The sequence below is a fragment of the Anopheles stephensi genome, chromosome 2 (genome assembly GCF_013141755.1).
Source record: "Anopheles stephensi strain Indian chromosome 2, UCI_ANSTEP_V1.0, whole genome shotgun sequence".
NCBI lineage: Eukaryota > Metazoa > Arthropoda > Insecta > Diptera > Culicidae > Anopheles > Anopheles stephensi.
In genome coordinates this window covers 20,473,280-20,486,992 of record NC_050202.1, presented here as the reverse complement: position 1 = coordinate 20,486,992, position 13,713 = coordinate 20,473,280, and the positions used below count along the sequence as shown (strand labels likewise).

General features: G+C 44.3%; 1 protein-coding gene across 1 annotated transcript in view; it reads left to right on the top strand.

The window, feature by feature from the left end:
- Positions 1–13,713, top strand: part of LOC118504283 (fat-like cadherin-related tumor suppressor homolog) — a 269,118-nt gene that overhangs the window by 221,156 nt on the left and 34,249 nt on the right. The window contains 1 exon segment of the mRNA XM_036038558.1: positions 13,283–13,652. Within this exon segment, the coding sequence (XP_035894451.1) occupies positions 13,283–13,652 (370 nt within the window).

Sequence of the window (13,713 nt, the reverse complement as noted above, 5' to 3'; positions counted from 1 at the left end):
CGGAGATACGAATAAACTCTTCTACAATTTTGTTTTAACCCCAAACGAAGTTATTGCAGCCGTGCGAAACGGAATGTGCGGCTGAAATAGTTTTCTCGATAGCTCTTTGGTGCGAAAAAGCGAAGCAGAAAACTCCTGCCCTCTTGTCCATCCATATTCTTCTAACGAAAACAGCAACTCCAACATCGACTTACTACTTTGAATATTACTAGCAGGACACAGCTCCCTCACAACAGCCCGATTGGATCGAACACCATTAGGTCTGGCTTAACTACGTCAAGTCAATGACCAACCCGAATGGCGGAACAACGACTGTCATTTCCATTTCCATAAAGTCAACTATCCTGCAGGACAAGCTTTATGTACCGGCCCTGGAGGGGCATAACATCAGCAGAGAAGGCCACCGTGCACGCTATTCCTGTCTGCCTTCTCTGTTTTTTTTTTTTTGCTTGCCCTAACCAACATTCCTCACTTGATAACGTTGTGCGAAGTTGTGGAAACAGGATGGCCGCTAGATATCGATGGTACTACGGTTCCGTTCCAGTGTTCGTTTTCCTTTTTTTTTTGACTTGCTGTTGTTATCGTTGCCAGCTCCAGCTTGCTTTCTGCAGCAAACCAACCCACTCGGGCGATGGTGGTGGAATCCGAAGCCGACGATGACAATGAAGGTGATAATCACGGTTACAATGACACTGCTGACAGCGTGTCTATTCATCTCCGTTGCATCCTTGCCGCCGGTCGCATCGAATCACGATTGCTTTTTGACGATGATTATGATCTGCGCATAATAGGATCCTTATGATGCCGGCCAACACCGGCTGTGAACAACGGACCGTCGGTAGGTTCAACCGAACCGGGCGAGGTCACAGCCCGGGTCCGTGGAAATGGGTTTTAATGATAGCACTCACAGGCGTCACAGGTGTGTGGGTGTGCCTGGTGGGACACAGTAATGTTGTGCTGTCGATGGTAGGTCCGAGGAAAATTAATTACTAATGCAGCCAGGCATGCCAGTCAGAAAGGGGATTAGAATGGCAACTGGCAAGTGCCGTGTGTGTGTGTATCCATAAAATGTACTTAAGTCACTTCACATTAAGTGTCGAAGCGTTCGGACCAGTGGCTGTGGCGAGTGTGAGCACTGTGTTGACGTTTGTCGGCCTTCGAGAGAAGGCGATGCGGTGAAATGGAAATGGGGAGTTGAATTGTTATGATTGCTCGATTATTACGTTACCTATTATATGTGCAGCAACAGGCTTGTCCATCAGTGGGACCAGATGATTTATGCAAAATCTTAAACTAATTAGAGAAAATCAATCTATTTCCGCGAAACTTCATCTGGCGTTCAGTTTCAGTAATCATCGACCGGGAAATTCATCATCATCTCTTCATCACCTTGTTTTACAAACTCTCGTTGTCATGTGCATTGTTTTGTTCTCATCAAAAACGCAAGCAAACATGTTCATCCTATTTGTTGAATGTTTTCCCTTTGCCTGGTTCACTGCACGAAGTTTCATTGCCTTGCCGGCTGGAATGTGATTTAGGTTTACGTTCTTTTAAATATGGCAGCACATGCTACACAAAACTTACCTTTAACACACCGTCTCTCTGTCTTTTTTATTCAACTCGCCAACACCTGTGCTTCTGGTGAATCACATCCACGCTCCACGAACAACGATCTCAACAAACACACCTACTGGCGACGCCGTCGCAACACGCGGTAAACACTACATCGACACAACAACTTCGCCTTCAAAACTTGCAATCTTGATTCCTTCCTCCACTCTTCGAACATCATATTGACGAATGTTTCTGTCTCGACTCTACCAAAACCATTGAAATGTGGCATTTGTGGATATATCTTATTTTTTTCACACGAACGACACCTTACGCTTTGATCTTACGAAATCACGTTAACGGCTGCGCCACTTTCATCACCCTCACGCGGACGCCCGTTCCCGTCAACCTGCACCTTGCGTGCCCGCTTTTTGCCTTCGCACAGAACGATTACGCTAGCAGTGGGTACGAACCGCCGGAGCTGGAGCTGACCGAACCGATGCTGTCCGATCCGGACGTCGGGCTGGACGATGCGGCCACGTGGGAATCGTTTCCGGAGAAAAACTTCAACGATCTACAAGTCGTCTTTCGGGTAATGATGGCGATCTTGCATCTAGTTGTTGTCACTTTGGTGCCTTTTTGTCTCGTTCGCTGTCGTTTGTTGTTTCTTTTAGTTGTTGCTTGTCTTTTTTCAGGGTGCTTCTACTTTCTATTGTACACAATTTAAATTAATTTACTATTTAATTGTTGTTCTTACTAGGAATTTTATGCTCCGTATGTATTTTGCTAGCGTAATGCACATTTTCTGTAATAGAAAACATTTTTTATTAGATAATGCTTGTAGAGCTCTTGCCCCGTTTCGCAGTGTATCTTAGTTAATGGTAAATCTTCTATTGCTACAGCTTTAAATTATTTATTTTTTATCTCAGTTAAAATATGGCATTCCTTGGGTCATCAACAATTTTGAGTCGGTAAAAATACGATAAACATTAAATCAGCTGCACAAAACGCCGAAAGTTATGCAATATGTAGCCTTGCGTACTATAACCGCTCCTGGTACGTTCCCTGCCCTTGAGTATCAGTTTTTTTTATTGTGAAAAAAACTCGTTACACTGTCCAATGTCTTCTTTATTATTGTTTTTCTTTCAAATACGATACCACTCATATTCCTTAAGTAAAAGGAAACTTTCTTTCAGAGCTTTTCAGTCACAATTTAAGTATTCTTGATTAATTTTCTCAAACTGTACCTTGTTTTAAACATTGGATCGCTTGTTTTATGACTTGAGATACACTGTATATCTTCTAATGTTTATTTAAAAAAAGCCTTACAATAGATCATCATCAATCGTTCCACTAATTAAATGCTATCCACATTATCACATATCGGCTACGCCTAAAAGTAGGCAATTTTTTTTAGTTTTTTTTTTTGTTTTTATGAAGGCAACGATACAATTTCTGATTTACTCTACCTGTTTCAAATATATTTATACAAATTATATTTAAATAAGCAAAGACCAGATACATTTTGAGTCGTTAGTAATTTTAAAATGGAATCATAGTTCGCAAATAATGCATCAATGTTTCAAATTCGTCCATCAAACGAGACTCAATATCCAAAGTGCTTAACGGTTAACTGTATGAAAGTTGGAATTTAATTATTTTTTCAATGCGTTCCTATTCTCTGATTTGATATCAATTCATTAATCAGTTGTTACTATCACCAATACATTCACCTCGATGTACCTCCAGAATCTAAGAAAATTATACACCTGTTTTCTAACACATTAATTATGTTTTGCCCGCCCGATTCATGGGACATCAATTTTACGAGATGAAATGAGCTCAAAAGAATTAAGACATTAGGGCGAAGGTTTTATGACGTTCTTGCGGGAAAAAGATACGACAGTTACCGGAACGTTATAGCTCCCCAAGCACCTTCTTACACCTTGGTTTATTATTGTGCTTATCAATATGCGGTGTCTTCGGAAGAAGTGAAACCGCCATAAATGTTGTTTACCAGCGGGGCAAATTTGCTGACACAACACAATTTTGCTGTGAAATGAGCTCTCGTTCGAAGTGAGTTTCTTGCTACCCGTTGAACATTAATGATCACAATTTTTGTCACACGGTTAATAATTGTCATAAACTTTCACCACTGCCACCGTTACCAAGTGGGAGGTTAGAAATATGCGCATGAAGCAAAACAAAAAACAACCTCCCCAGAAGACTCAAACCAATGAACGATATGAAGTGGACCGTTGGTGCTTTTTTTTGCCACGTAACCCTCTTATTAACTTCGGAAGTATGTGACACCGTAGCGAGTCAGGAAAGTTGTTTGAGGTCTCGATTCCGGCGATTCGATTAGTGCTGCTCGTAAGAAGACTAAATTATTCGATCGAAACTGCCTGCATCCAACAGGCGACGAAGATTACAATCCCGCTCATTCTTCTGGCGATAGTTCTAGTCTTGCTGATGAGGGAAGTAATCGTAGCATGAAATTTGCCGGTAAACGGGGTACACACCACTCCACTTGATAAGCTTCTTCCGAACGGAATTACCCCGAGATGTGTGTGTGTGTGACTTTTTGTGTGTTTTCTTAAGCTCCGTTGGTCAATGCGAATGTAGCGGCAAACCAGAAACCTTCCAAGTTACAGTACACTGTCCGGGCAGGACTTTGGATACAGAAGAGGCTAGTTGCCGACTCCCTCCAGACCAACCAACTGGATTTGGCTTCGTAAAAAAAGGATGATCAACCACACATTTTATATCCCATCAGTGTCAGCTTTGGTTTTTGTGGACAACTATTCTGAGGACCCTCCCAATTGCGATTCCGAGCGTCTTGCCCGTTATTATCGTAGTTGGTTCAGTCAACTCCATCCACCACGCATCCTGATTCCTGGTGGTGCTCAACTCAACTACCCGTTCGAAGATACGCACGGTGTACCAGTCGAAAGGATGGCGTCGCCAACGACCGCAAGAAGACATCAGGAAAACCGGATCCGGTTACGGTCGGTAAAGTGCATGTATCGTATCCCAAACCACACCCGGAAAAAAAAGGTTCACTTGCGGAGAACCGACTCAAGAAATCGTTGAACCAGGTGTGCCCTGCTGCAATCGGTCGTCCCAATTCGCTTCGCCTAGCAATTCCGAAACCTGAACTTACTGATGACTTTCCATCGGTCGTGCTTGATTGGTTTTGCTCGCTGTGCTGCACTTGAAGGTGTTGTTTTCCCTTTTTTGTCCCTAGCCCTGGTTGACATGAATTAGAAAAAGTAATGGACCAAGTTGTTCGTACGTGTGGTTGGGAGTTGGGAGTGTGTGTATGTGTCGCCACACTCAATTCTCCGGAAAAGGGCGATCGATTTGTATGAAACGGTACCTCGGTTCGGAAAATGCGTTTGGAATCCATACTTAAAATGCCGGATAACCAACCCAAATAGCTTGCGGTTGGCGAGTTTGTGTGGATTCCTGGGGTGTTGGTTTTTGCCGGCTAAGCTATATCGTGTAACAGCTGCTGCTCGACAATCACACCACGCGTGTGTCCGGAGGCCAGAGAAAACTAGCGATCAATACGGTCCTTGCAACCTTCTTCCGTACAGCAGCAGGAAGGAAACAAACACTCCACTTCTAATAAATCCCTTTTCGTAGTAGTTCTTCGGTCAGCAAACGGTGAACGTTAAGTGGTAGGGCTTTGTTTGCGGAAATCAATCCACTCGCGTCCTGGTGACTTAAAACGATACTGACGTTGGGTGAAATTACTTGCTCTACTTGCGTGAAGCCTTGTCACCCCGGGGAAAGAAAAATTAATTCGAACTTTGTTTGACGTCCAATTGTGAAGTCATCGTTACATTTTGCTCCCGCTCACCGGCTCTCCAGCTGACGATCAATCATCGGGACACTGAGGGCCAACCGGCCGAAAACGAAATATGAGGCCGATCGTTTTATTATTTATATGCCAGTTTTGATTGAACTCGGGCACGACAGCACATGTCATCCGATGCAGTGTCATCATGCGCTACGTCCCGTTGACATATGACTACGCCACTGTGACAACCCTCCACCAGCAAAAGTCACCAAAAAAAAAAAAACAAAACAAGCAAAACTCTAATCCAAGGTATATGGATATAGAAGGTAGAGTTGTTTAGAGCAAATTGACATTTCTCGACCTGACATAACAGTTCCGTGGTGATCGAGGGGAAGGGTATTGAGAAGAGTGATGGCAGCGTCGGAGGAGGCGCCGGTGGTGGTATCGCTTGCGATTTTTTGACGAAAAATGCAACCAAATATCGTCAATCTTCTGTGGAACCACATTTGATATGCGAAGATGACCCATAAATTAGCGAAATTGCTCAAGGGATTGAGAATCGAGGCTGTTTGTTCATGTTTGTTACCCATACCATATGTTTTTGTAAACAAACTCTGACATAACTCGACTAAAATGTCGCCCTGTCAAATCGATAAAAATCCACCTTCTAAATACATACACCTTGCTCTAATCCCAAAGAACACAACACACCCGTTGGCAAAGCGTCCGGCTTTAATCACATCCAATTAACGGAACCCGTGCTCAAATTACGTACATCAAATCTGCATTGATTAAACATTTATATTCAATCGGAAGCAAACGGGAGCGAGGAAATCTGGCGGGAACTGGTTGAGGAGGCTCTGCTCACACCCGAATCTTCCATCCTGGTAGGGTGGCACCATTTTCTGGTGCACAAATTTGTAACGCTCGTCAAACCGCTAACCGGTCGCTTATTGTGCGCTGCCCCCGGGCTGCATTGTTGCTGCGTTGACATTTATTTCTATGACAGATTTACGGTTGACTGATTTGACCTACTTCATCTCGCGCCACCCTCGAGCAGTTCGCCGCCCATCCGAAATGACGCCTTCGAAATGGTCAAAATACGCTGCGTTGCTGCTCGGTGTGTGCCGCCATTATATTATGGTGGTCAATCAATACTGCTACTGCTGCTGCTGCTGCTGCTGGGTACCATCGAACCTCGGTTACATTTCCCCGTCCGTTAATCCTTCGCTCCGTGCCCGTGGTTCCCCCCCTTTTTCCCCCGTGTCATAATACAACATGGGACGACCATCCGTACAATGGCGCTATTTCAATGGTTGTTGCATATTGTTTTGCTTTTGTCACGCCAATATGACGCCGTTTAACCTTAACCGAGCGCGGGGTCACCCTGTCGGCGACCGTACATTGTACAGTAATCCGCACTGTTTACCTAATGAAATGAATCGTTACAACAACGTGTGCACACACACACACGGCCATGTTCTACCCGGTGATCCCGGCGGATGAAGCGATGAACCCGTGTCCGTGTGCTTTCCTTCGTTTAGCAAACAAACCACCATGGCGACAGGTTTGTGATGTTACCTGTTGTGTGTGTGTGTGTGTGTGTGTGTATGTGTGTGTGTGTGTGAATGTACGTTTCATTTTTCGTTTTGCTGTGTGCTTTACTTCAAAAGACAAAAGGAGTAATGACATCCCGCCGGATCCGGATATTGGTGTTACCCTCACGGTTACATGCTAATGGCCAGGTGGGTTTACATGGTTGTAAACTGCATGCGTCGGAAGCGAAAACATTGGACGGATATTTTATTGGTTGAATGTAAAAACGGATCTCGAGCGAGCGAGCATGCAGCGTAATGTGTGATGATGAAATGTTTTCTCCAAATATAAGCGCATTGCTGCACATTTAACGTAAAAGCAGATAGTTGAAGAGTGTTTCAATAAACACTTAGCATTTTCAACGGTATTACACACCTTTAAACCCTTGAAAACTTGCTGTTCGAAGTGAGATGGCGCAAAACACAAACAAATTCTAGTGGTTATTCCTGCCAGAAAAACTTATGCTCTGCATTTTGTAGAATGCTTCTTGGCTCAAAGTCCCAGAGTGCGCTACCGTGACTAAAATCACTCTATTGGGAGGATCTTAACTCTGGGGTGAACTGAAGCAGCACTGCCGACCGACTTAAACAGCAAATGAATCAACATTGTCCAAAAAAGTGAGAGTTAGTTTAGCTCAAGTCCAGGAGAATATTTCCCTAAATACCATAGAACCATCAACTTTGACCCACGAAGCTGTGTGAGAAGTTAAAGTGTGAATTTAACGAACCAGGGCACAGAATTCGGGACAACGAATTACATTTGCTAGTCTCCGGTGGGCTGGTCACGTCGTGAGAATGACACCGGACGAATCAGCCTGTAAAGTCCTTTTTGGCCGTCTACATGGACAGGGAAGTAGATGGAGTGTTGGCATTGATGCGTCCACCAGAACGGCCAGACCAAACCGCGAAGTAAGTGAGTGAGATTTACCGCTTAAACTAAGCGTTTTTCATGGAGTGAATTGAGGCTTCTTAGGATTTTTTTACTTAGGATATCCTCTAAGTGACATCAGTCTATCACCGACTAGCTAGCTGTCAAAAATGGAATGGTTGTACATCCCGGTGAACACATCTTGGTGCCTTGCTACAGACTGTTTTGTAAAGGTAATCTGACTTTGTAGCAAATGATAGCTAAAATCTCCGTCTTAATTCTCCACCCAGCAAAGTGCCGAACATAATGTAGATTGTTCCAGACAGCCGCGCAAACACCTCGAAGCATTAAGACGAACACTGTCTGTGTTCTGCGTCTCCGTGTGTGAGGGTGGTACTAAACGCCAAGCACAACTATTTAATTCACTTTATCTCGTGGCCCAACTTCTCCTGACAATAAGTCAATTTATTCATTGTTCAAACCCCTCGGCAAAGCACAAAGCCAACACATACGCGCCTTATATGCACGCCCCGGCCATTTCTGCAAGCGAAAGAGTGTTTTGAAAAGCATAATTATTTCATCTTCGTTCCGTTTGCACCGGTGCCGTTGCGTTCCCCGGGTTATGTGGTATTGGTTTGTTTGTGTCTGGGCGGAACTGTGCCTTGATTAATTCAATTATGCCCGATCTTTTCTGCCCGCGTCCAACTTCCACGATGTGGGAAAAGTACGCCAATAGGATCGGCGTCAACGTTTCTTAACGTTTCATCCGCAGCTAAGGACGGTGGTGCATGGTTTGCTACACGCATATGCATGCGAACACGGTTTACTACGGTTTGCTGTTTCGTTTCCTAATGAACCTCAATTAGGGGTTCTTTTCTGTTCCAGACGATTGGCAGGTTCTGCGATGAAGCATCAATTGTGACTGAGATATTCACTGACGCTGGTGTAAAAAGTCCAGGTCGTCGTCTTTCAGCTGCTTCATTTATCCGTTTCCTGCTTTTTGTAAGAGGCTAAATATTATCTTTTCTACACCATTTTAAATACTTTAATTATAAAGGTAAAATTCAGCAAAGAGAATTATGTGCTGAAACCATTTTTTTCCGACTCGGTACTTTCATTTCCGCGTCTAAAGTCAGATAAAAACTGCCCTCTGTTGACTTTAAACATTTGTCCTTGATCCTTAAATATTTGCCTATCTGGGGCATCGGAGCGAACCGCAGGACAGATGGAACCTTTTATGTGCCCTTAGTCTGCCCACGTCAATCTTGCCTAAGCCGCTCGAATCTAGTGGAACGATGCCGAAAACCAAACAAAAAAAAATCACCCAAGAGAAACGTTAATCCGGGATGGACTATTTCCCTGTCCTGTGGCGGGTGGTGTGTAGTGCTCTGGAGCAATATAGCAAAAAAAAAATGGCTACTTCTACAACCCAGGCTTAACTCAAAAGCCTCACTAACCTTAGTTAACTTTTCATTTTTATTATGCGATTTCCCTGTTTTTATATTTATTTTTACGGTGACTAGTGTGTGTGTGTGTATGTGTACACACGGGACTCGGGTTGGCATCTATTTTGCGGGCGCCTCCATCAGTGTCAATCAAAACGAGGATTTGGCACGGAAGGACCAATAAATTATGCATGAAAAATGACAGTCTCCTGTGCTTGGTCCGGTCGCCGGGCTTCTTAACAGCTGGTGAAAGAAAACGCTTGTACGAAAAGCCAAAAATGATTTCCTTTTTTTTATTATTTTTGTGAACTCTCTCCTACACACACATACAAACACACACACACACCCATGTACGATTTTTTTACGAAAATCTCTCCGTTCTCTGTTTGTTTACTTTTGCCCTAAGTGGACCAATCCTTCCCGGTTTTACCGGTACCGGGAACATATGCTTGAACCGTGTTCAAGTTCTGCTACCCTTTTGCGCTAGGAAAATAGGCTTATTGGGGTACCCTTTTTAAGGACCGCTTTACATCACATATATATTGTATTTATTATCGAAAAGTAGCTTTCCTCGGCATCGGCTTTATTCGCTTGCTGATGGTGGTTTTGGAGTCGATACGGACGGGGGGAGGGTCCTTCTTTTTAAGAGATAAATTTACTTCCCTTTATTCGTCATGACAACCGACGGAGAGTGTTTTAAAATCAAATTACCATAAGCTTAAACCCTTACAAGATTCCAACAACAGTAAAAGTATGCTTAAAGAAAAAAGAAAGAGATGGAGTAGGATAAAAATATTAATTGAGTATTAAGTCCGGTGGCCGAGGCGATAACGAGGGCAGTCTTACCGATTAAAGGGGTTCAAATCGCACCTGAACCGCCTCCCCAGTACGCAGGACTGACTATCTAGCAACGGGTGAAGTCAAGTCACAGAAAGCCAGCAACGGCTGGCCCGAGACCTATCGACAAACAGAAGTTGTCCGGTGTCTTTATGGTGACATACTTCATTTTCTTCTTTGGCTCTACCACCTTAAGAGGTCTTGGGCTAGCAATGGTGATATTTCTTGTAGAATATTGAGTTCATCATACAGTTTACAGAAGTCATAAGGATCAGCAGTTGGTCACTACATTCTACACTTTTTTAACAGTTTTGGATATAGCTCGTTGCTTAGAATTTGGTGGAAATACTGGAACATTACAAGTATTCAAGACAGGCACTTTGTCTTTTCTTTTCTCAGTTTTTTATTCTCCAGTAAATCTCTAGCCAAACAGTTTTGAAATCATATGCTACTATCTGCTATCAGTTTTCCGCGTACTCCGCGTACAAATGATATTTGATAGGGAAACGGCTTACACAGCTTCTAGCTCTCGCTTGTGGAACGCTTCTTTCTGATTGAAAATATTACTCATATTTCCAATAAGACTTTGGCCATGAACATAACAACAATGAAAATAAGCCTCGTTGGTTGGGTTGTAGCTCATGGTTTTGTCCTGCATTCCCTCAGCTTATGTTGTCAAAGTATAACTTCCAGATCTAAGAATAGATGGTAGCTGTTGTGTTGCCATTTTCTCCAGGAAGTTCTGCATTGCAAAGTTGGCATCGAAATCTTCTCGTATGAGTTGCAATCGTTTTTTTACAATAATAAAACAATACTTCAACGTAACACCTCGGTAACTCTCTTTGTATATTTAAGTGATGTCCTAGATTTCTTCCATACATCATGAAGTTGTGGTTACAGTTTCATGATCATTTGCATCTTTATATGAATCTGTTACAAAATGATTTTAGAGTGTTTTCCTTCACACACACACCATGTGCACCATAACCAAGTAACTCCTGCATTCACTCCCTTTTCCATTGCATTTGGCGGGTGCAAAAATAAATTGGAAAGCCCCGTTAAGATCCGACATCTTTACGGTGATCATAAATCGGGCACTGCACCCATTTGCAAACCTGCTCAAAATGCATTGACTATGGAATGGCATTCTATGCATATCTAAACCAACCGAACCATCACACAACCGCTTCCGCGACACCGCGAACGCGAATGTCTTGCCCGGCGCTATAAACCACCGCCTTTATCCTCCATTCTTATCGCTAACGGTGACAATTTACAGACCCACCCCCCGGAAGGTAACTCAACACCGTAAGAACCGTGAAGTGGGGGCAAGTAAACGGATTCAATTGTCGCAAATAAAAAGCTTACCATATAAATAAGACAATATTTGCAAAAGTGTATTCTCCACCTTTCTGGTGCCGGTGCCCCATAGACAGCAGGTGTCGACGCCCTGGTGCCCAGTGGAGATGGCGGGTGTTAAATTCCGCTTTTACTATTCCCGGAGGATAGTGGGGGATTGAAATATGCAATTTCGTCGCCGTACGGTTTTCTTTTTTTGTTCTTGTTCTGAATCCACACCAGAACGCATGACACTCTGGTGAGACAATATGCATGCCGAAACCCGATCCCGAAGGGCTAAACACGTGGAACGTGATGTATGCCATTATACGCTTCCACCCGAAACGCCATCGGCCCAAACTGCCTAGGCAGTGAAATGATGTCACTTATGATTTTATGTACGTCCGATGACGGGAGAGCAATCTACTCACCCACCCTCAAGTCGGATGGTGTCGGAATGGCACGGTGACATTCCACCAAGAATGCCTTTAGGGTTTCGACAGATGAGTGGCGGGGGGGGGGGGGAGGGCACACATTGTCACGGGAAGAACTGACGAGCAAACAAAAAAAAAACCCTGGAAAACCGTAAGTACCTTACCCATCCGAACTGCGAAACGAGTGCCGGAAGAATATGTTACCACCGCCGAGAAAGTCACATACAAAAGCCATAAAAGGAAAATGCCTTGTCTCGTTGTTGGCCGCACGGGAAGTTTTCTCGGTTTTTTTTTTTTTTTGTGCAAACCCCCCGGTTTGAGCGATGTTGTATTCTTCAGAGGGAAGTACGATATAAACACGCGCAAATAGCATATTACTGGGTGCTAGCTTCAGGAGAGAAGTGGGAAGTGTTTGGTAAAGAGCTGTACAGGCAGGAAGCGATGCAAAGTCAACTCAATCCTGCAGGAGTATGGTGGCGTCGAATGTCAGGACACTTTCCTTCCGGGTTGTACTACACCACCACACCGTATGGTATGGCTGCAGCACCGGTAACGACGATGATGACGAATGACTAGCGGCTGGTTCGTTATCCGCCTCCATCCGTTTGGAGTCCCGGTCGGTGTTTGAGGGGAAAACATCATCAACGGGGTACCCGTATGCATATACGATGTGTGCAGACACATCGAGCTGCCGGGAACGGCCAGACAAGGCAAAAAAAACAGACATAACCTCCCCCCCCCCCCCCCCCCACACACACAAACACTCGATGGGGGTGTTAAATCTTCGCCCGGGACGATATATTTCTCTCGCGTTGTTTTCCTGCGTCCGCGTTCGGAGGACGCTGTGTGCCTGGGCGGAAGAGGGAAGAACGGTGGAGAAAAGAGGGAAGGAGAAAAAATTGACTCGAGTCGAAAGCGGCGAGGACTTGCTGGATAAATTCTATTACGCTGAAATGTTTGCTATTTGTTTGCGAATAGAATACATTTTCCGATATGAAGCGCACTACGTACACTCCGACTCGGTCGCGGAGTGGAGCTTGGAATTGACTTGAGTAAAAACAAACAGGATATGAAAGAGAATGTATCAATTTAGAATCGCAATTTTGTCGAGCTTGGTTCGCGTGCGAGGGCTAAAGGGTGGCCGGGGCAGAGAGAATTGTTTGACAACGCTGTATGAAAATGTCAAGCATTGTGCGGTGATGACATCAAAAGGAGGAACAACACGTACGACTACGCAGCAAAGCGAACGGTACAGTTTGAGTAGCTATCTTTGGAATGGGCTGAGACACGCTTGCTTAAATAATTGATGTACTAATGTAGTGCTTTTTTGAATTTGAAACTCCTCCTTCTCGCTGAGAGTTGCATAATAGTCACTAATATTTATTGTTTCATTCTGCCACTCCAAACAGGTACTTGCCACGGATCAAGATATCGGTGAGAATGGTCGTGTGACGTACTCGATCAAGCCGGGCCGAGGGAAGGCCAAGAAGTTCCGCATTGACCCAGACACCGGCGTCATCTATGCGGCACGAACCTTCGAGGTGGACACCGAGTATGATCTGTTGGTACGGGCGGAAGATCACGGAGTGCCTAAGCGATCACAGCAGGCACGAGTCGTGGTTGCTGTGGTCGGTGTTCCGCTGGAGTCGGAAAATGCTCCGGTAGTGAAAACGGGTGATCAGCACGTCGAGCTGACGGAGAGCGATGTGCCGGGATTTTTGGTAACACTGATACAAGCATCGGACGTCGATGGAGAGCAGCTGTGGTACGACATTGTTGGTAAGTTGAGATAAAATTAATATTCCGCAAGCAAAAAGTGTTTTACATGAAATTCCCATAA